Source organism: Salmo trutta, chromosome 5, assembly GCF_901001165.1.
Source record: "Salmo trutta chromosome 5, fSalTru1.1, whole genome shotgun sequence".
Taxonomy (NCBI): Eukaryota; Metazoa; Chordata; class Actinopteri; order Salmoniformes; family Salmonidae; genus Salmo; species Salmo trutta.
The window spans coordinates 50,600,345-50,621,699 of NC_042961.1; the positions used below are offsets into that span (position 1 = coordinate 50,600,345).

Consider the following 21,355-nt stretch of genomic DNA (forward strand, 5'->3'; position numbering starts at 1 on the left):
CACAGCTCGTTGCCCTCTGTGCTCCACAGTCTGCCTGGTGACTATGGACAGGCTATGTTTTTGGTCAAGACTGACTGAGGAGGTTATTTACAGAGTGGAGCAGCAGTGTTGTGTGTGTGTGTGTTGCACCACAGAGCTCTAACTACAGGAAGACCTATTCTCAGGCCCTCAGACAGGCTCTCTGGGATACATAGAGAGAGAGAGAGACAGAGAGTGTGTGTATGTGTATGTGTGTGTGTGTGTGTGTGTGTGTGTGTGTGTGTGTGTGTGTGTGTGTGTGTGTGTGTGTGATACAGGCATGCCTGTTGCCATCACACAGTCTTTGTCCACTAGGTGGCATAGTAATATTAACTCACTGTCTAAAAAGTCAACGAGGTGACAAACAGGGAGGGCAGCATAGGTGAAACCGTGTCACTTTGAAAGAAAAGCCCATCTTGGGAGTCTTACAGCTCCTCCAAAACAGCTCAGGAGCAGTATAATGTCACTTCTTTACCCATGTAATAACGCGTACTCCTAGCCAATTAAAGTTTCTTAGTCATCACAGGTGTGTGTGTGTGTGTGTTTGCGTGTGTGTGTGCGTGCATGCGTGCGTGCGTGTGTGCGTGTGTGTGTGTGTGTGTGTGTGGGTGTGTATGTGTGCGTGCGTGTGTGTGTGTGTGTCTGTGTGCGTGGTACTTTGTATCCAGAAAGCAACTGGGTTAACAGTATGTGTGTCTCTGTACATCAAATCAAATCTGATTTATCACATGACCCGAATACAACTGGTGAAATGCTTGCTTACGATCCTTTCACAACGATGCAGAGTTTAAAAAATTATTCTAAAAAATAAAACAGTAACTAACACAAGAGGAATGAAGTTAAAAACACAAGAATTAAGCTATATACAGGGAGTAACAGTATCAGATCAATGTGCAGAGGTATTTGAGCTAGATATGAAGGCAGGGTAAAGTGACGAGGCATCAGGATAGATCATAACAAGAGTAAAATAAAGAACAGAGTAGCAGCAGCAAATTATGAGTATAAAAATGTGTGTGTGTGTGTGTGTGTGTGTTTGTTTATTTGTTTGTGTTGTGTCGGTACGCGTGTGCATATATTGTTTGAATGTGTGAGGGATTTGTGTGGGAGTGACAGTGTATTTGTCACGTCCTGACCAGTGAAAGAGGTCATTTGCCATAGTAGTGTGGTCAGGGCGTGGCAGGGGGTTTGTTTTGTATGTATTTAGGGTTTTCTGTTTCTAGGTGGGTTTGTTCTAGTTGTCTATTTCTATGTGTTGGTTTTCATGTTCGGCCGGGTATGGTTTCCAATCAGATGCAGGTGTCTTTCGTTGTCTCTGATTGGAAGCCATACATAGGCAGCCTGTTTTTCCTTTAGGGGTTGTGGGTAGTTGTTTTCCGTTCTAGTCGTAGTACCTGACGGGACTGTTGTTGGTCGATTTCTTGTTTTGCTGTTGAAGTGTTTTCATTAAAGATTGAAAATGAGCACTATCCACGCTGCGTCTTGGTCTCCATTTCACGACTCCTGTGACAGTATTGTGTGTGTGAGTGTGTATATATAGTCTAGTGAGTGTGTATATATAGTCTAGTGAGTGTGTATATATAGTCTAGTGAGTGTGTATATATAGTCTAGTGAGTGTGTATATATAGTCTAGTGAGTGTGTATATATAGTCTAGTGAGTGTGTATATATAGTCTAGTGAGTGTGTATATATAGTCTAGTGAGTGTGTATATGTAGTCTAGTGAGTGTGTATATGTAGTCTAGTGAGTGTGTATATATAGTCTAGTGAGTGTGTATATATAGTCTAGTGAGTGTGTATATATAGTCTAGTGAGTGTGTACATGTAGTCTAGTGAGTGTGTATATATAGTCTAGTGAGTGTGTATATGTAGTCTAGTGAGTGTGTATATATAGTCTAGTGAGTGTGTATATATAGTCTAGTGAGTGTGTATATATAGTCTAGTGAGTGTGTATATGTAGTCTAGTGAGTGTGTATATATAGTCTAGTGAGTGTGTATATATAGTCTAGTGAGTGTGTATATGTAGTCTAGTGAGTGTGTATATATAGTCTAGTGAGTGTATATATAGTCTAGTGAGTGTGTATATATAGTCTAGTGAGTGTATATATAGTCTAGTGAGTGTATATATAGTCTAGTGAGTGTGTATATGTAGTCTAGTGAGTGTGTATATGTAGTCTAGTGAGTGTGTATATATAGTCTAGTGAGTGTGTATATATAGTCTAGTGAGTGTGTATATGTAGTCTAGTGAGTGTATATATAGTCTAGTGAGTGTATATGTAGTCTAGTAAGTGTGTATATGTAGTCTAGTGAGTGTGTATATGTAGTCTAGTGAGTGTGTATATGTAGTCTAGTGAGTGTGTATATGTAGTCTAGTGAGTGTGTATATGTAGTCTAGTGAGTGTGTATATGTAGTCTAGTAAGTGTGTATATGTAGTCTAGTGAGTGTGTATATGTAGTCTAGTGAGTGTGTATATATAGTCTAGTGAGTGTGTATATATAGTCTAGTGAGTGTGTATATATAGTCTAGTGAGTGTATATATAGTCTAGTGAGTGTATATGTAGTCTAGTAAGTGTGTATATGTAGTCTAGTGAGTGTGTATATGTAGTCTAGTGAGTGTGTATATGTAGTCTAGTGAGTGTGTATATGTAGTCTAGTGAGTGTGTATATATAGTCTAGTGAGTGTGTATATATAGTCTAGTGAGTGTGTACATGTAGTCTAGTGAGTGTGTATATATAGTCTAGTGAGTGTGTATATGTAGTCTAGTGAGTGTGTATATATAGTCTAGTGAGTGTGTATATATAGTCTAGTGAGTGTGTATATATAGTCTAGTGAGTGTGTATATGTAGTCTAGTGAGTGTGTATATGTAGTCTAGTGAGTGTGTATATGTAGTCTAGTGAGTGTGTATATATAGTCTAGTGAGTGTGTATATATAGTCTAGTGAGTGTGTATTTATAGTCTAGTGAGTGTGTATATGTAGTCTAGTGAGTGTGTATATATAGTCTAGTGAGTGTGTATATGTAGTCTAGTGAGTGTGTATATATAGTCTAGTGAGTGTGTATATATAGTCTAGTGAGTGTGTATATGTAGTCTAGTGAGTGTGTATATATAGTCTAGTGAGTGTATATATAGTCTAGTGAGTGTGTATATATAGTCTAGTGAGTGTATATATAGTCTAGTGAGTGTATATATAGTCTAGTGAGTGTGTATATGTAGTCTAGTGAGTGTGTATATGTAGTCTAGTGAGTGTGTATATATAGTCTAGTGAGTGTGTATATATAGTCTAGTGAGTGTGTATATGTAGTCTAGTGAGTGTATATATAGTCTAGTGAGTGTATATGTAGTCTAGTAAGTGTGTATATGTAGTCTAGTGAGTGTGTATATGTAGTCTAGTGAGTGTGTATATGTAGTCTAGTGAGTGTGTATATGTAGTCTAGTGAGTGTGTATATATAGTCTAGTGAGTGTGTATATATAGTCTAGTGAGTGTGTATATATAGTCTAGTGAGTGTGTATATGTAGTCTAGTGAGTGTGCATATATAGTCTAGTGAGTGTGTATGTATAGTCTAGTGAGTGTGCATATATAGTCTAGTGAGTGTGTATGTATAGTCTAGTGAGTGTGTATATATAGTCTAGTGAGTGTGTATATGTAGTCTAGTGAGTGTGCGTTGGATCAGTGCAAGATAGTTTGGGTACCATTAATTTACTATTTAGCAGTGTTGTGGTTTGGGGGTTGAAGTGTCTCGGAGCCTGTTGGTGTGAGAGCCGATGCTCCGGTACCGTTTGCCGGGCCGTATCAGAGGGAACAATCTATGGCTTGGGTGGCTGGAGTCTTTGGGAATTTTCCGGGCCTTGCTCTGACAGTGAGCCTGATCATATAAACCAGCTCTTTACTGATTTCAAGCTGGATCTTCTCTCAGACCACCAACTGTGAGGATCTTCACACAATCCCCCTGTTCCCTTCCACCCTGTCTCCCATCACTCTACACCCTTTACCCCCCCCCCCCCCCCCAACCCTTCAAACAGTCCCAGGGGTCACCATGAGGGTCTGTGGAAGGGTCTGTGTGTGGTGCCAAAAGCAGGAAGTCACAGCTGTGCTCATCAGAATGTGTGTCTCTCGCTGTGCGTGTGACTTTTTCTGCACTCTAAGTGTTTCGGTGTCTCTGTGTTGACTCTTCCTCTGATTAAATGAAGCAATGTCCTCCACTGTGATGAGCTCCCAAAGCTTCGTTAAGACGCACATGTCCTGCACCTGAAGCAAGTGGAATATATTATCCCTTTTGTACTTTAAACATATGTTTACATTGCCAAAGCAAGTTAAATAGATAATAAACAAAAGTGAAATAAAATATGAACAGGAAACATTACTCTTACAAACATTACACAATCTCTCTCTCTCTTTCAGTATTTCCAATTCAGATGGACCTGCTGGTATCTGCTGTATGTCTGCTGTGCGTGGTGGTGTGACGGTGTGTGTGTGTATGTGTGTGTGTGTGTGTGTGTGTGTGTGTGTGTGTGTGTGTGTGTGTGTGTGTGTGTGTGTGTGTGAGAGAGAGAGAGCGTGTTCAGTGGCGTCCTCCTGCTAGACATATGGACCTGATCACAGTTGCCTGGTGCTGATATTTTCTGACAGGCAAGACGCTCCACTGAAATAGAGAGAGAGAGAGAGAGAGAAAAGGAAAGAGAGAAAATTAGACTAAGAGATAAGAGAGCGAGAGAGAGAATTTAATATAGAGAGAGAGAGACAGAGAGCGGGAGAAATGTATGCATACATGACTATAAGTCGCATTTAGCGTCTGCTAAATTACATATATATAATATAATAGAGAAAGGGAAAGAGGGAGGGAGAGAGAGAGAGAGAGGTAGAGAGGGAGGGAAGGAGAAAGGGAGGGAGAGGGAGGGAGAGAGAAAGAGGGAGGGAGAGAGGGGGAGAGAGAGATGGAGAGAGGGAGAGAGAGAGAGAGAGAGAGAGAAAGAGGGAGGGAGAGAGAGTGGGAGAGGCAGGGAGAGATGGAGAGAGGGAGGCAGGGAGAGAGGGAGGGAGAGAGCAGAGAAGAAGAGAGGAGGAGGCAAAAAAAATGACTTCACAGCTGTGACTGCCCCCTTTTCCCTCTGCTTCTCTCGCCGTCTCTCTCCCTGTCTTTCTCCCTCTTGCTCTCTTTCTCACTCTCACTCTCTCAATCATAACTTTTTTTCATTCTTTTTAAATGATTTTTAGAGAGGGGGAAGAGGCATTTGGAGCCTGGCTGGGTGCAGGAGCATGACACACACAGGAGCCTGAACGCAGAGAAGAGAGAGAGAGAGGATATGCTATAGCCTTCTCTTGGTGGGACAGACGGACAAGACAGACAGACAGACAGACAGACAGACAGACAGACAGACAGACAGACAGACAGACAGACAGACAGACAGACAGACAGACAGACAGACAGACAGACAGACAGACAGACTCTCCACTCAGACACCCTCACTCTCAGACAGACCAGACCAGGACTCATTCCAACAGAGAAGAGGACAGACAGACAAACTCACTTCAGCAGAGGAGAGAGAGGTAGACAGACGGAGCAACAGGAGAAGTATTTCGTCATCATTCCTGCTGCTGTTCTCTTTTTGGAAGTGCTTTTGGAGAAAATCTTGTTTTCTGGCGTCCCTACTGGAGACAAATGGGAACATAGGAGAACATCACAATCATCAAAGACTTGTCATCATCCCTATTGTTTTAAAATAACTCTTTCCTCTGCTGACACGGTCTACAGGACAGTACAGGACAGTACAGCACAGTACTGGACAGTACTGGACAGTACAGGACAGTATGTCTACTATAAGGAATCCAGGAGCGTTTTGGGCCTCTCTCTTGCTTCTGTGGAGCTCCCTGGTTAGTAGGACTTCCTCCTGGCCGGCTCGTGAACATCTCCAACAGCTCCACCAGCTTGGCTCACTCCACTCCGGACCCCCAGCCTCCCCGGCCCTCCTCAACCTCACCCTCTCTGAGAGTGCCGAGTCCAAGGTGGAGCGCCTGGGCCAAGCCTTCAAGAAGAATGTGCGCACGCTCCGGGAGAAGAGCGCACGTCTGGACCTGGTGTTCCTGGTGGACGAGTCATCCAGCGTGGGGGCCAACAACTTCCTGAGCGAGCTGCGCTTCGTACGGAAGCTCCTCTCGGACTTCCCCGTGGCCCCTGAGGACACGAGGGTCGCCCTGGTTACTTTCTCGTCCAAGACCCACGTGGTGACCCGGATAGATCATGTCACAGCACCCAAGTCGCATCAGCACAAGTGTTCTCTATTTAACCAGGAGATTCCGTACAGAGGAGGAGGTACCTATACTAAAGGAGCCTTCCAAAGGGCAGCGGTGAGTGATTTAGTGTGATGTGTGTGTCTATACCAGATTGTCTTTTTTTGCATGTACAGTACCAGTCAAAAGTTTGGACGCACCTACCCAGTCCAGGGTTTTTCTTTATTTTTACTATTTTCTACATTGTAGAATAATAGTGAAGACATCAAACTTTGAAATAACACATATGGAATCATGTAGTAACCGAAAAAGTTAAACCATCAAAATATATTTTATATTTGAGATTCTTCAAAGTAGCACCCTTTGCCTTGATGACAGATTTGCACACTATTGGCATTCTCTCAACCAGCTTCATGAGGTAGTCACCTGGAATGTATTTTAATTAACAGGTGTGTCTTGTTAAAAGTTAATTTGTGGAATTTCTTTCTTAATGCGTTTGAGCCAATCAGTTGTGTTGTGACAAGGTAGGGGTGGTACACAGAAGATAGCCCTATTTGGTAAAAGACCAAGTCTATATTATGGCAAGAACAGCTCAAATAAGCAAAGAGAAACAACAGTCCATTATTACTTTAAGACATGAAGGTCAGTCAATGTGGAACATTTCAAGAACTTTGTGCAGTCGCAAAAACCATCAAGCGCTATGATGAAACTGGCTCTCATGAGGACCGCTACAGGAAAGGAAGACCCAGAGTTACTTCTGCTGCAGAGGATAAGTTCATTAGAGTTACCAGCCTCAGAAATTGCATCCCAAATAAATGCTTCATAGAGTTCAAGTAACAGACACATCTCAACATCAACTGTTCCGAGGAGACTGCGTGAATCAGGTCTTCATGGTCGAATTGCTGCAGAGAAACCACTACTAATGGACACCAGTAAGAAGAAGAGACTTGCTTGGGCCAAGAAACACAAGCAATGGATATTAGACCAGTGGAAATCTGACCTTTGGGCTGATACGTCCAAATGGGAGATTTTGGGTTCCAACCACAATGTCTTTGTGAGATGCAGAGTAGGTAAACGGATGTGCATGTGTGGTTCCCACCGTGAAGCATGGAGGAGGAGGTGTGATGGTGTGGGGATGCTTTGCTGGTGACACTGTCAGTGATTTATTTAGAATTCAAGCATGGCTACCACAGCATTCTGCAGCGATCTGGTTTGCGCTTAGTGGGACTATCATTTGTTTTTCAACAGGACAATGACCCAACACACCTCCAGGCTGTGTAAGGGCTATTTGACCAAGAAGGAGGGTGAGTGCTGCATCAGATGACTTGGCCTCCACAATCACCCGATCTCAACCCAATTTAGATGTTTTGGGATGAGTTGGACCGCAGAGTGAAGGAAAAGCAGAAAACAAGTGCTCAGCAAATGTGGGAACGCCTTCAAGACTGTTGGAAAAGCATTCCTCATGAAGCTGGTTGAGAGAATGCCAAGAGTGTGCAGAGCTGTCATCAAGGCAAAGAATCTCAAATATAAAACATATTTTTATTTGTTTAATCTGTTTTTGGTTACTACATGATTCCATATTTTTATTTCATAGTTTTGATGTCTTCACTATTATTCTACAATATAGAAAATTGTACAGATAAAGAAAAGCCCTTGAATGAGTAGGTGTCCAAACTTTTGACTGGTACTGTATGTGGGTTGTGTGTGTGTATACATCTCAGATTCTTTGTAATTGTATGGTTTATTGCGTATGAGGGGTGTGTATGTGTGTGTGTCTCTGTATCCTAGATTATGTGTGTATGAGGGGTGTGTGTGTGTGTGTGTGTGTGTCTGTATCCTAGAATATGTGTGTATGAGGGGTGTGAGTGTGGTCTCTCTGAGGTTGGAGGTAATAAGGTCTTGTGTGGGAACCTGCTTACTGCTCTGAATTCCACACTAGAGATATTCAGGGTGAGGTGTCTGGGGTAATTGTGTAATGACTGGTGATAAAAATACCACGCACACACGCACGCACACACACAGACACACAAACATGAAAACACACACACAACACACAATCCACACACACATCCTCTAACGTATGGCGGAAACCATCAGTAACGGGAGACTCAGGGATTTGAGCTGAAGTATAAACACACTGATACTGTTATGATACTACACTGATTGACTCGTGGCTGTATAAACACACTGATACTGTTATGATACTACACTGATTGACTCGTGGCTGTATAAACACACTGATACTGTTATGATACCACACTGATTGACTCGTGGCTGTATAAACACACTGATACTGTTATGATACTACACTGATTGACTCGTGGCTGTATATACACACTGATACTGTTATGATACTACACTGATTGACTCGTGGCTGTATAAACACACTGATACTGTTATGAAACTACACTGATTGACTCGTGGCTGTATAAACACACTGATACTGTTATGATACTACACTGATTGACTCGTGGCTGTATAAACACACTGATACTGTTATGATACTACACTGATTGACTCGTGGCTGTATATACACACTGATACTGTTATGATACTACACTGATTGACTCGTGGCTGTATAAACACACTGATACTGTTATGATACCACACTGATTGACTCGTGGCTGTATAAACACACTGATACTGTTATGATACTACACTGATTGACTCGTGGCTGTATATACACACTGATACTGTTATGATACTACACTGATTGACTCGTGGCTGTATAAACACACTGATACTGTTATGATACTACACTGATTGAACTCGTGGCTGTATATACACACTGATACTGTTATGATACTACACTGATTGACTCGTGGCTGTATAAACACACTGATACTGTTATGATACCACACTGATTGACTCGTGGCTGTATAAACACACTGATACTGTTATGATACTACACTGATTGACTCGTGGCTGTATATACACACTGATACTGTTATGATACTACACTGATTGACTCGTGGCTGTATAAACACACTGATACTGTTATGATACTACACTGATTGACTCGTGGCTGCATAAACACACTGATACTGTTATGATACTACAGTGATTGACTCGTGGCTGTATAAACACACTGATACTGTTATGATACTACACTGATTGACTCGTGGCTGTATAAACACACTGATACTGTTATGATACTACACTGATTGACTCGTGGCTGCATAAACACACTGATACTGTTATGATACTACACTGATTGACTCGTGGCTGTATAAACACACTGATACTGTTATGATACTACACTGATTGACTCGTGGCTGTATATACACACTGATACTGTTATGATACTACACTGATTGACTCGTGGCTGTATAAACACACTGATACTGTTATGATACTACACTGATTCTACAATGAGCAGATGGGTTCAACTCTGTACTTGCAGACACTAGCTAAATTGATTCAACAGACTTTCCTCAAGACTAGCTTTAGCGCTAACATGTCTACCCTGTGGTCTCTCTGAGGTTGGAGGTAATAAGGTCTTGTGTGGGAACCTGCTTACTGCTCTGAATTCCACACTAGAGATATTCAGGGTGAGGTGTCTGGGGTAATTGTGTAATGACTGGTGATAAAAATAGCAGAGGAGTACCCGCTGCTCCCCCTATGGGCATTTCCCACCCCCCGGCAACAGACATTTACTGCCCCCACCCCAATGGACATTTATCATTGGCAAAATTGTTAATATGTATATTATTCTTATTTTTAAGATTTTTTGGGGGTTTTATTTCACTTTGTACTGTTGGAGCTCGGAGATCAACAATTCAACTGTACCCTGTAATTACAACTGCGACCCTGTACATGTGACTATTAAACGCTCTAATCTAATCTCTACCCCATAGCTAGGCTCAACAGACTTGCCTCAAACCTAGCTTTAGCGTTTCGCTAACAGACCTAGCTCTGTAGTCTGGCTCGGCGCTAAAAGCTTTGCCATGTAGCTAGGCTTAGCAGCGCTAGGCTAACTGTTTTGGCTGTGTGTGATCAGAAATGAACTGTTAGACTCCTATTAGTTAAAGTGGCTTTGTGACTAAAATTCCATACCTTATCATTACTTGGAATGTTTAGGAAAATTCATCATGTGTAGTTGATTGTCAAGTCCTCTCTATTTTTTTTATTGTCTTGTTCAAGTTTTTGTTTTGCCTCTAGGTCTTATGTGGAACTGGCAGACAGTGTCTCGGGAGTGGGTATTGTTAAAGTTAATTATAAAGCTGCAAATGAGTGATGAAACACATTACAGTGTGTGTGCCTGGGTGTCTGTGTCTGTCTATGAGGACCAGTGTAAATCTAAGTACCTTTTCCATACTGAAGCCGGGGAAATATACTTCAATTTCGGACATTTGAAAAGCTCCTGAGAACGTGGATGTATACCTTCCTCGGTGCTCACACATTTAAAAAAAAAAGAAAAAAAGGTTGCCCAGCACTGGGAGGGGATGAGTGATGCTCGGAGCCGAGGCGCGATGCTCAGTCCTCTGAGCTATGGCACAGGGACGCTTCTCATGGCTGAGGTTTTAAGCTATGTGACTGAGTGATGGTTGCGGAAGTGCATGTGAGGTTGAGAGGAAAAGATAGGTCAAGTACTCAGCAGATGTGCAGTTCTTTTTCCCCCTTTGAAGAACCCTTTTTGGTTCCAGAGAGAATCCTTTTAGGTTCCATGTAGAGCCCTCTGTGGAAAGGGTCTCACATGGAACCCAAAAGGGTTCTACCTGGAACCAAAAAGGGTTCTTCAAAGGGTTCTCCTATGAGGACAGCCCCAAAAAACTTTTAGGTTCTAGATAACACTTTTTTTTAAGAGTGTATAGAAAACAGAGAGACATTTTGGACACACCCGAGATGTTGGAAATCAGACCTTCTATGATTTATCCCTGATATCTCTGTTGATTTCTTATACTGCTGCTTCAGCAACTTCTACAGTCGTCAAGACAGCCCAAATAGATCTAGGACCAGGCGTAGCTTAGCTAACCCCTCTTGTTGCAACAAGTACAGTTTCATATTTTTTTTCCATTATTAACACCATATAGCATAGTTAAATATGGCCTCACTAACGATAATCTGCAAGGGCATCCGGTTGTCACGCTCTACTGTTAACCTAACACAGCAGGCCAGCGTCTGGTATGGTGTGTGTGTATGTAATTGATATTAGAGGTAATAATTTTGCAATATTTCATTCCGTTGGCCGGTGTGGCTGTTTCTAAGTACTGCAGAAAGCTGGGATCCATTACTGAGAGAAAATCGTTTTTTCCTGGTCCAGTGTGGAGGCAGACTTGGGCTCTCCTCCAGGCTACTTCTCTCCATTTTAGGATGACTAAATCAAAGGGCTCAGAGAGAGGGATGAGAGAGAGGGATGAGAATAAAGGTAAGAGAGGGATGAAAGCGAGAGGAGAGAGAGAGAAGAGGGATGGATGAGAGAAAGGGAAGAAAGAGAAAAGAGAGAGGGAAGAAAGAGGGAAGAGAGAGAGAGAAGAGAGAGATGGAAGAGAGAGAGAGAAGAGAGAGAGGAGAGAGAGGGATGAGAGAGAGGGAACAGAGAGGGAAGAGAGATACGAGGGAGGGAGGGATGTGAGAGAGAGATGAGAGAGAGGGGCTCAGAGAGAGGTATGAGAAAGAGGGATGAGAGAGAAGGATGAGAGAAAGGGAAGAGAGAGGGATGATAAACAGTCCTAAGAGAGTGGGCTGAGAGGGGTTTTCCCTGGTCGAGACAGACCTCCAAGCTCTGTCAACTGTCCAGTGGGCTGAGAGAGAAAGATGAGAGAGGGGGATTAGAGGGGGGATGAGAGAGGGGGTGAGAGGGGGGATGAGAGGGGGGATGAGAGAGGGGGATGAGAGGGGGGATGAAAGAGGGGGATGAGAGAGGGGGATGAGAGGGGGGATGAGAGAGGGGGATGAGAGGCCAGGATGATAGAGGGGGATGAGAGGGGGGATGAGAGAGAGGGATGGAGATAAGGGGAGTGTGTGGTGTGTAAAGACATGCATGATTATTGTACACTGGCAGAGGATGTAAGGATATTGGGGTCTGTTAAAGACATAATCTCATCTCCAGTATGGTGGTTGAAGATTAGGATCTTTTCAAATTAGTTTACTTTATAATAGGCAGGGCTGTTTTCCACTCCACCAATAGGAATGTGCAGATCAGTCAGTTTATTTCTAATTTTCATAACACACAGAGAGCAGACAGCATCCACAAAAGCAGCTTCAGTAACAGTAGCCTCTGGCTCTAAAACAGCCAGGCTTTCCTTTCCTCTCCTTTGTTTCTTTGTCTTTCACTTCATCATCCAGGGGATTCACCTCAGGGTTGCCATGTGTTGGCACCTGGGTTGCCACGTTGGCAGATATCCCCACTCACTCCTCCCTCCTGCCCCTGCTCTGTCAGAGCCAAAACAATGCGCCAAACAGACAGGGGCTGGCAATCCACCGTTAGTCTGCTCTAATGGTTGCATAATAAGAGGAATAGAGGAGGAAAAGACATACCATGAGCTTTCTTTCTTGCTCTCCTTCCATCATTCTTTCTCTCTCATCATATTTCTTTCTTTGTTAACTGCCTGTCTTTCTCCTCCGTTATCTTCTCTGATATCTTCTCTTACCCCTTCTCTCTGTCTCTCTGTCTCTCTTTCTCTCTCTCTCTCTCTCTCTCTGTCGCTCTCTCTCTCATAGATGTGGCTATGGTTTAACCTTTAACCCCACTAGATACAGGCACATTCAAATCCCACCTCATGCAGCCTGTACTCTTTATGTCTCTCTCTCCATTCATCCCTAATGAAGCTCAGAAAGGGGTCACACTTCACAGCCTGCCGAGTTCTCTCCATTCATTGCCCATGTTGCATTTCACTGCCGTTTCCGTTCCCACTTTCGTTACTTGGCCAATCAGTGCCCAAGTTTCCCTCCCCCACAGAATACGTGTGAACGTGTCAATGTGTGTACGTGTGCACGTGTGTGTCTTACGAAAGACTCTCCCTGTTATGTGCAAAGAGAAAAGCAGAACCCATAATTCAGCAGATGTTTATAAAAAACAACATCGCATATGTTGAGTGTAATGTGTCACAGGATAATGACAGCCCCCCCCCCCCCCCTCCGTAGTGTGGTTCATAAACCCTGCTGGAGGGGTCAGTGGCACGAGGAAGTCAACTCTCTGGAATGTCAACCTGGCGGGGGGAGGATGGAAGGAGGACGGGGGAGGAATGATGAGGTTGACCCATTGGGAGAATGAAGTGAGAGTCACAGACAGAGAGGTCACTGTTATGATCTAAACCCCTACTTACCCCATGCTGCCCATGGAAACACACACATTTAAAAAAGGCTAAAGACCTCATAGCTGGTGTCTGTCTGCTCTGGTTATTAGTTCAATGACAGGACATGCAGCTGCCCATCTGTCATGTATCAGTACGTCTGTATGCTAAGTAGATGTGGGGGATATGGACATTTGAACGAAGAGCTTTGAAACATGTCATGGCCAGGATGAGGAGAATATGATACACCTGCCAAACTTAGAACGTCCCACGGGAGTAGAGTTGAACCTCAAAAACAAGTTCTAGGTTCCAGTTCGGTCTATCCTGAGTCAGTTTAACCACCTCCCTTTCTCTATTTTCAGTCCAGCTGTCTTCCCATTCCTTGCATGATATATGCAGTAGCAACCCTCCAATTGCTATTGGCTCAGATGGTTCCTGATCCGTCTGGAGACCAGGTGATTCACTGTAGCCCTTAAAGGACCGGCTCATCTGAAAAAGCTGCCTGGTTTCCACACATGGTTTCCTCAGCATTGACGGTCCTAGCTCAGGGCGTCACTGGTAACTTCTCTGGGCGTCGACACTGTGATTGACAGGATAGGCTCAGGAGTGTGTGTGTGTGTGTGTGTGTGTGTGTGTGTGTGTAGTCTCAATAGATCAGAGAGTGGGTCCGTTAATCTCCGGTTCGGCTTTCACTTTGGTAAATCCCTGTAAGCGCAGTCTGATGGTATGAGTAGGACGTGGATTTTGTCCTGAGCACATACCCTGAGTGACCACGGAAAACTCCTGGCCCTATAGGTTTGAGGCATCTCCAGTTTTTTTGATCCTGTGTGTTAAGAAAATGAGAAATGGCCTGTCTCCTGCCTCTTCTCCATATTTCACCAATTACACACTTGAGTTTCTGATCATGCAACCTCTGCACGCTCTCTCCTCATTCCTGACCCCATTTTGAAATTGACACCACACATTCTCCAGAAATGTGGGTTTGTTTTCCACCCCCTCCTGCCCCCAGCCAGTTCCTACTGGTCTCTCCTCCTCCTCCTCTTCCTCCTCCTTCTCCTCTCCTCCTCCTCCTCTTCCTCCACCCCCCTTTCCTTCTCCAGTATCCCACACACTAAACACCAGAGGTGCTCTCTGACCTCCAGTGATGAATAACAGGGTCAGATGTTAAGAGAGAGCAGAAGAAAGCATACGAGTGTCAGACAGACAGACAGACAGACAGACAGACAGACAGACAGACAGACAGACAGACAGACAGGCAGACAGGCAGACAGGCAGGCAGGCAGGCAGGCAGGCAGGCAGGCAGGCAGGCAGGCAGACAGACAGACAGACAGACAGACAGACAGACAGACAGACAGACAGACAGACAGACAGACAGACAGACAGACAGACAGACAGACAGACAGACAGAAGGCTTCAGGGGACGTTTCTGGAAAACGGATGTCATCACTGATGCTGAGGGGATAGCAGAGACCAGGGCCTCAGGTCTTTGAGGTTACGTGGCTGCAGGAAACTGCTGAAAGACGTGTCAGATATGTCTGAGATATGGCTGACACACACACACACACACACACTCACCCTCTGCAGGGTCAGCTGAGTTCAATGAACGTTGGTCCACATGGCAGCTGGTGCTATGGGTCCCCACGGTGCAGGACCCACGGGAGTTCTAAAGCTCTCCAAGAATGTAATATGTTGTTTATCTTTCAAAGGGCTCCCCATTCTCTCTCTGTGTGTGTGTGTGTGTGTGTGTGTGTGTGTGTGTGTGTGTGTGTGTGTGCAAACACAATCAACCTGTTTTAAAATGCACAAAGATCCCTCATGATCTTAGGCCTAGTGGTATAGGGAAATAACATATTCCTGTCTCTTCACTGCACTCCTCTCCTCTATCTCTCTGAATACACCAGGGCATGTATTCAGAAAGCTTCTCAGAGTAGGAGTGCTGATCTAGGATCAGGTCGCTCTCTGTACATGTAATCTTATTCATTTTGCTCTAAAAGGCAGAACTGATTCTAGATCAGCACTCCCACAATGAGATGCTTAATGAATATGTACTCTGAATCCAGGCTCCAAGCAGGCACTCAGCCTGTTTGCTTAGACGTCTTGCTGAGAGATACACTTTGCTGGAGTCTGTAACTGTGTACCGAGCGCTGACCGACTGCATCTATTTATCAACACAGCTACAATCTCCCCAGTCACTCTGACTCCAACCACAGCCTTCATCACCTCTCATCACTTCTAAAAACTCCTTCAGGTCTTGTCCCAAAACCTCCTTTAGGTTGTGTCTCAAAACCTCATTTAGGTCGTGTCTCAAAACCTCCTTTAGAACGTGTCCCAAAACCTCCTTTAGGTCATGTCTCAAAACCTCCATTAGGCTTGTCCCAAAACCTCCTTTAGGTCGTGTCCCAAAACCTCCTTTAGAACGTGTCCCAAAACCTCCTTTAGGTCATGTCTCAAAACCTCCATTAGGCGTGTCCCAAAACCTCCATTAGGTCGTGTCTCAAAACCTCATTTAGGTCGTGTCTCAAAACCTCCGTTAGGTCGTGTCTCAAAACCTAATTTAGGTTGTGTCTCAAAACCTCCTTTAGGTTGTGTCCCAAAACCTCCTTTAGGTCGTGTCTCAAAACCTCCATAAGGTCGTGTCCCAAAACCTCCTTTAGGTCGTGTCTCAAAACCTCCTTTAGGTCGTGTCTCAAAACCTCCGCTAGGTCGTGAGTCAAAACCTCCGCTAGGTGGTGTCTCAAAACCTAATTTAGGTCGTGTCTCAAAACCTCCTTTAGGGCTTGTCCCAAATGGCACCCTGTTCCCTATATACTTTGGACCAGGGCCTACAGGGCCTATAGGACTCTGGTCAAAAGTAGTACACTACATAGGGAATAGGGTGCCATTTGGGACGCAGATTGCTCTCCCTTCCTGAGTCACCTGGCAGAGAACTCAACCTGACAAAATGTTTCAGCAGAGCCTTCAGCTGTAGTGGGTCAGGCTAGAAAAGAGAGAGGTGTGTGTGTGTGTGTGTGTGTACAGACCCTGGTTGCCTGGTTGTATTTTGGTCCCATTATTTCTGGTGTGGCCGTATTGAGATGTGTTGTGTTCCAGACAGCAGCTCCTAACAGTGTAAGGATCGTGGTCTATATGAGATGGTTGCCATCTAACTGACTCATACAGCCCTCAGACAGACAGACAGGAGTCTGAGTACCAACCTTCATGCATGACACTGCTGCTTTATTAGTCTGTCTCTGTGTGTGTCTCATTCATTGTCTGTCTGTCTGTCTGTCTGTCTGTCTGTCTGTCTGTCTGTCTGTCTGTTTGTTTATCTGTCTGTCTGTTTATCTGTTTGTCTGTCTGTTTGTTGATCTGTTTGTCTGTTTGTAAATCTGTCTGTCTGTTTATCTGTTTGTCTGTCTGTTTGTTGATCTGTCTGTCTGTTTATCTGTTTGTCTGTCTGTTTGTTGATCTGTCTGTCTGTTTGTAAATCTGTCTGTCTGTTTGTCTGTCTGTTTGTTTATCTGTCTGTCTGTTTATCTGTTTGTCTGTCTGTTTGTTGATCTGTCTGTCTGTTTGTTTATCTGTCTGTCTGTCTGTTTGTTTATCTGTCTGTCTGTCTGTCTGTCTTGTCTGTCTGTCTGTCTGTCTGTCTGTCTGTCTGTCTGTCTGTCTGTCTGTCTGTCTGTCTGTTAGTCTCTGTTTGTCTGTCTGCCTGTTAGTCTCTGTTTGTCTCATTCTCTGTTTATCTGCCTGTCTGTTTATCTGTTTGTCTGTCTGTTTGTTTATCTGTCTGTCTGTCTGTCTGTCTGTCTGTCTGTCTGTCTGTCTGTCTGTCTGTCTGTCTGTCTGTCTGTCTGTCTGTCTGTCTGTCTGTCTGTTAGTCTCTGTTTGTCTGTCTGCCTGTTAGTCTCTGTTTGTCTCATTCTCTGTTTATCTGCCTGTCTGTTTATCTGTTTGTCTGTCTGTTTGTTTATCTGTCTGTCTGTCTGTCTGTCTGTCTGTCTGTCTGTCTGTCTGTCTGTCTGTCTGTCTGGACTGACTGACTGACTGACTGACTGTCTGTCTGTCTGACTGACTGTGTGTCTGACTGTATGTGTGTGTGTCTGTTTGCCTCTGTGTGTCTAACTATGTGTATATGCTACATGAGTCCCTAGACCTCTAGTTGTGGTTTCGTCGTGAACCCTCCTTCTGCCACAGCTAATGTCTCTATGCAGCAGTCGTCTCTGGTAGCACAAATGGAAGCCTATTCCCTATAGTGCACTACTGTTGATCAGAGCCTTATGGAACCTGGTCAATAATAGTGCACTATGGATGAATTAGAGTGTTATTTAGGACACAGTCTCTCTTTGGGTCCTGTGGAAACAGTCTATGTCTGTCTGTGTGTGTTGCTTCCTAGAGATGGAAAACCAACCAACCCCACCAACTCAGTCCCAGGCCCTGAACCAAACAGACTACATTACTGGACCACAGGCTCCAATCTCCCAGCCCATTGGTCGGTGGCAGCGACCAACCGTGGTTCTGTGGTCAATGAACGCTGTGGTTCAATACTTATCATTTTCAATCTCTGACGTGTTTTGTTAAAGTGCCTGTGAATAACAGGCTTTTAGTTTGTAAGTGGGTGGTTTAGCAGTGTGCGTGCGTGAGCGTGTGCATGAATATGGGTGTGTGTACATGTGCGTTTGTGTTTGTATTCATCATTATGTTTTTGCACAAATGTGAGTTTTTTGAGCTCCTCATACCTTGTACTTTTGGTCACTAGTTTTCTTTGTGTTTCTCCTCTCTTTAGGGCGTCAGCCCCGCTCACTGCCTAATTGACTCATGTTAGTTATACAGGGTTCGCCAAACACGTCACCACTCTGTCCTGCTCAACTGAACATACCCTCGGCCATGGGGAAATCACTGCATACCACAGTTTTAAAAACCGTCCCATAAGGAATTATTCAATTGCCGCTTTAATTCTGACGAAGCAATTACGAACCCTCAAGCCTGTTTCTGACACACGCACACTTTTGAATGAGCTAAAGATATGAAAATGAAACTCCCCCGATGGTTTAAATGTAATTTCAGACGGATAGTGTCCAGCGTTACATCTGCTTTTTAAGCTTGTGTTCCTCGAAGAGCTACACTACATGACCAAAGGTATGTGGACACCTCCTCATCTAACACTTCATTTCAAAATCATGAGCATTAATATGGAGTTGGTCCCCCCTTTGCAGCTATAACAGCCTCCACTCTGCTGGGAAGGCTTTCCACTAGATGTTGGAACATTGCTGCAGGGACTTGCTTCCATTCAGCCACAAGAGCAGTAGTGAGGTCGGCCACTGACGTTGGGCGATTAGGCCTGGCTCGCAGTCGGCGTTCCAATTCATCCCAAAGGTGTTCGATGGAGTTGAGGTCAGGGCTCTGTGCAGGCCAGTCAAGTTCTCCACACCGATCTTGACAAACAATTTCTGTATGGACCTCGTTTTGTGCACAGGGGCATTGTCATGCTGAAACAATAAAGGGCCTTCCCCAAACTGTTGCCACAAAGTTGGAAGCACAGAATCGTCTATAATGTATTCTGTAGCGTTAAGATGACCCTACACTGGAACTAAGGGGCCTAGCCTGAACCATGAAAAACAGCCCCAGACCATTATTCCTCCTCCACCAAACTTTACAGTTGGCACTATGCATTCGAGTAGGTAGTGTTCTCCCGGCATCCACCAAACCCAGATTAGTCCGTTGGACTTCCAGATGGTGAAGCGTGATTCATCACTCCAGAGAACACGTTTCCACTGCTCCAGAGTCCAATGGTGGCGAGCTTTCCACCACTCCAACGAACAGTTCTTGTGCTGATGTTGCTTCCAGAGGCAATTTGGAACTCCGTAGTGAGTGTTGCAACAGAGGACAGATGATTTTTACATGCTACGTGTTTCAGCACTCGGTGGTCCCGTTCTGTGAGCTTGTTTGGCCTACCACTTTGCGGCTGAGCCGTTATTGCTCCTAGAAATTTCCAATTCACAATAACAGCACAGTTGACCGGGACAGCTCTAGCAGGGCAGAAGTTTAACGAACTGACTTGTTGGAAAGGTGGCATCCTATGACGGTGCCACGTTAAAAGTCACCGAGCACTTCAGTAAGGCCATTCTACTACCAATGTTTGTCTATGGAAATTGCATGGCTGTGCGCTCGATTTTATTCACCTGTGAGGTTACGTAGCTGCAGGAAACTGTTGAAAGACGTGTCAGATATGTCTGAGATATGGCTGACACACACACACCCTCTGCAGGGTCAGCTGAGTTCAATGAACGTTGGTCCACATGGCAGCTGGTGCTATGGGTCCCCACGGTGCAGGACCCACGGGAGTTCTAAAGCTCTCCAAGAATGTAATATGTTGTTTATCTTTCAAAGGGCTCCCCATTCTCTGTGTGTGTGTGTGTGTGTGTGTGTGTGTGTGTGTGTGCATGCATGTGTGCACGTGTGTATGTGCAAACACAATCAACCTGTTTTAAAATGCACAAAGATCCCTCATGATCTTAGGCCTAGTGGTATAGGGAAATAACCTCTCTGAATACACCAGGGCATGTATTCAGAAAGCTTCTCAGAGTAGGAGTGCTGATCTAGGATCAGGTCGCTCTCTGTACATGTAATCTTATTCATTTTGCTCTAAAAGGCAGAACTGATTCTAGATCAGCACTCCCACAATGAGATGCTTAATGAATATGTACCCTGAATCCAGGCTCCAAGCAGGCACTCAGCCTGTTTGCTTAGACGTCTTGCTGAGAGATACACTTTGCTGGAGTCTGTAACTGTGTACCGAGCGCTGACCGACTGCATCTATTTATCAACACAGCTACAATCTCCCCAGTCACTCTGACTCCAACCACAGCCTTCATCACCTCTCCTCACGTCTCAAAACCTCCTTTAGATCTTGTCTTGGCATTGCGCATGGTGATCTTAGGCTTGTGTGCGGCTGCTCGGACATGGAAACCCATTTCATGAAGCTCCCAACGAATAGTTATTGTGTTGCAACCGAGGACAGACAATTCTCATGCACTACGTGCTTCAGCACTCAGTGGTCCCGTTCTGTGAGCTTTTGTTGGTCCTAGACGTTTCCACTTCACAATAACAGCACTTACAGTTGACTGGGGCAGCTCTAGCAGTAAGGCCATTCAACTGCCAATGTTTGTTTATGGAGATTGCATGGCTGTGTGCTCAATTTTATACACCTGTCAGCAATGGGTGTGGCTGAAATTGCTGAATCCACTCATTTGAAGGGTGTCCACATACTTTTGTATATATTGTGTATTTTTCCCCCTGAGGCCGGGTTTTCTTTTTAATGATTGCAGCTAAAAAGAATGTAGAAACGGTTCATGATGTATTCCATAAAATCAACTTTTCGAGGTGGGGAGTCTGTGGTGAACATGTTCAAACGCTACTTGATGTGTGTGTGTGTGTGTGTGTGTGTTAGCCAAGGCCTCCCCACCACCAGTGCCATACGAGGGATATACAACCAGCTACCAGACCCTTCACTTAAAATACTTTCCCAACACAACTCCCCCTCCAATGTTCAAAGCTGGCCAAATCTCCGAGATAGGTGCTACTGACACCAGCCTTGTGGCAGTGTGTGTGTGTGTGTGTGTGTGTGTGTGTGTGTGTGTGTGTGTGTGTGTGTGTGCCTGCAAGCATGTGGGTGTGTGTCCCCCCCGGGATAAGGAAGGAGTGAGTCTCTGATAAGAGATAAGAGAGAGAGAGGTTTGGGAGACTGAAGCACTGAAATGCGGGTGATAGTGTAAGAGAGGTGTCGACTGAGGAAGGGAACCAACTGTCAGCAGCCTTCATAGCCTGTAGGCTAGCCATTCTGTCTGTGTGTGTGTGTGTGTGTGTGTGTGTGTGTGTGCGTGTGTGTGTGTGTGTG

At 44.5% G+C, this 21,355-nt stretch overlaps 1 protein-coding gene across 1 annotated transcript in view; it reads left to right on the forward strand.

The window, feature by feature from the left end:
• The first annotated feature begins 5,203 nt into the window (after positions 1-5,203).
• Positions 5,204-21,355, forward strand: part of LOC115194961 (sushi, von Willebrand factor type A, EGF and pentraxin domain-containing protein 1) — a 162,527-nt gene continuing 146,375 nt past the window's right edge. Inside the window, exon 1 of the mRNA XM_029754865.1 lies at positions 5,204-6,361. Coding sequence (XP_029610725.1) covers positions 5,825-6,361 — 537 coding nt within the window. The 5' untranslated portion in view covers positions 5,204-5,824. The remainder of the gene's footprint in view (positions 6,362-21,355) is intronic.